This window comes from Mesocricetus auratus, unplaced genomic scaffold (genome assembly GCF_017639785.1).
Source record: "Mesocricetus auratus isolate SY011 unplaced genomic scaffold, BCM_Maur_2.0 Super-Scaffold_100022, whole genome shotgun sequence".
In the NCBI taxonomy this organism is placed as follows: Eukaryota; Metazoa; Chordata; class Mammalia; order Rodentia; family Cricetidae; genus Mesocricetus; species Mesocricetus auratus.
Genome location: NW_024429203.1, coordinates 18,205,695 through 18,208,248, shown reverse-complemented (window position 1 = coordinate 18,208,248; position 2,554 = coordinate 18,205,695). Strand labels below are relative to the sequence as shown.

Here is a 2,554-nt window from a genome sequence, read left to right as displayed (position 1 = left end):
TTATATGAAAATCATTCTTAATTTCTTAAGGATATGTTTAAAAATAGTAACAAAAGATAAAATGTATTTTTCTAAATGATACATTAAGGTAATTATATAGAGAGCAAAAGTATTCTAAAGCAGAAATAATTCATATGTGGACTTTGTGTACATGGAAAAGAATAATAAAGTCACTGACAACTCTCTCTCTCTCTCTCTCTCTCTCTATATATATATATATATACATATATATACATATATATATATATACATATTTGCAAAAGTTCCTTTTTGTAGTCTTGCCTCTCCTAGAACTAGCTGTGTTGACCAGACTGGCCTTGAACTCACAGTAATCTGCCTATTCTGCTTCCCTAGTGACAGGATTAAACACTTGAGATACCACCTCAAATTCTTAAGAATCTGAATGAAGAACATGACAGCAGGAAACCACTGCACAGTCACTGAGTTCATCTTGGCTGGACTCTCAGAGAAGCCAGAACTCCAAATGCCCCTTTTCCTCCTCTTCATAGGAATCTATGTGGTCACTGCAGCCGGCAATCTGGGCATGATCGCATTAATTGTGCTAAGTTCCCACCTGCACAACCCCATGTATTATTTCCTCAGCAGTCTGTCCTTCATTGACTTCTGTCAGTCCACAGTTGTTACCCCTAAAATGCTGGTGAACTTTGTGACAGAGAAGAATCTCATCTCCTACACTGAATGCATGACTCAGCTCTATTTCTTCATCATTTTTGGCGTTGCAGAATGTTACATGTTAGCTGCCATGGCGTATGACCGCTATGTTGCCATCTGTAGCCCCTTGCTTTACAGTGTCACCATGTCCTATCACATTTACAGTTCCCTGATTGCAGGAGTGTATATTTTTAGTGTGATCTGTGCATCAGTTCACACAGGCTTCATGATAAGGATTCAGTTCTGCAAACTAGATGTGATCAATCACTATTTCTGTGATCTTCTTCCCCTCTTGAAGCTTGCACACTCTAATACATACATTAATGAATTATTGATTCTAATTTTTGATATACTGATCATATTTGTACCAACCTTGACCATTATTACTTCTTACATCTTCATTATTGACAGTATCCTCAGCCTTCAATCGACCCAGGGCAGGTCCAAAGCCTTTAGTACCTGCAGTTCCCACATCTTGGCTGTTGGTATATATTTTGGTTCTGTTGCATTCATGTACTTACAGCCATCATCAGTGAAATCAATGGACCAAGGGAAAGTATCCTCTGTGTTTTATACTACTGTTGTTCCCATGCTGAATCCCATGATCTACAGCCTGAGAAACAAGGATGTCACTGTTGCCCTGAAGAAAATACTTCAAAGAAAAACATTCATGTAGTCAAAAGTAATGTGAGAATTATTTATTAAAAAAGTTATGTATAAATGTATAATTTGAATTTTTGTTATTTAATTCATTATACTGGTAAGAATTCTTATTCATTTTCTAGGAAACTGATAATTTTTACACTTATAATTTTCAAATTCAGTTTTCTATGCACATATTTACTCTCTTGTTTTCACAGAATAAACAAAGTAAACCAATAGTAAAGACATGTATTCACAGACTCATTATGTATAGGTCAGCATCCTGTGTTTGTTTTTATTCCTGTTTGATGAACATTACTTTTATTTATACTTCATTCTTAATTGCGAAAAACATGACCATTTTGCTCATATTTATTTTAATTTACCTTCAGAATATCTATGTAAATACTTTAATCACATCATTTACTCCAACCTCTCCAGTCACTCATGTGATTCCCCCGTTATCTTTCAAATTTATTTATGTATGTACATATATTAGGGGCTTATCACTAGGAAGACTGATTCTGTGTTTAGTGTTCATAAATTGACTATAGGTCTTCATCTAGGAGAAGAGTCCCTGAGGTTTTCACCTTCTACATTGGAATATCAACTAGTATAATTTTTGGCTCAGGTTTAACAAACTATGTTGTTGAGAATCATAGTGCCATTCTCCTGTCTTACAGAGAAGACCAAATATCATCACTGCTTTCCTTGTCCTCTGACCCTTAGAGCATTCTTCTTTTTTCTCCAAAATTTCTCTGAGTCCTAGATGGATTGGTTGTATTGTGGACGATTAATTATGGCCCTTCATCCCACCATCAATTGTTCCCTGTATTTAAACCAGGACCAGATATAGATTTCTGTAATTGTCTCCATCTGTTGTAAGAAGAGTTACAGTTAGCTGTGGGTTAGATGATCAGTGCTAAATATGCAGTTAGATATTATACTTGTTTAGGAAAGTGTTACTATTAGATTGTTCTCTACATTCCATGACCTCATTGGCAACTCATAGTTGGCCTTGTTTATAGAACCAGACATGAAGTTTTCCATATTGAGTGGGCTTTAAGTGTAAGTTCATTGATATTGTTTACTGTCATGATTTTACTGCCACTATTTCACCTTTAGTGACAGCTTTCCATGCTGGTTATTATTGTGGTTTCTAGGTGTCACAGCTGGGTAGAAATATTAACTGTTTTACTCCTTTGGCAACTTGGGGGTTATACAGCACTTTGCTGTTCTA

General features: G+C 35.6%; 1 protein-coding gene across 1 annotated transcript; it reads left to right on the top strand.

Moving 5' to 3' along the window:
* Positions 1-403: 403 nt before the first annotated feature.
* On the top strand, positions 404-1,348 carry LOC101822831 (olfactory receptor 1537-like). The gene has a single exon (XM_013112865.1). The coding sequence runs from the start codon at positions 404-406 to the stop codon at positions 1,346-1,348; it is 945 nt and encodes a 314-aa protein (XP_012968319.1).
* Positions 1,349-2,554: the final 1,206 nt, after the last annotated feature.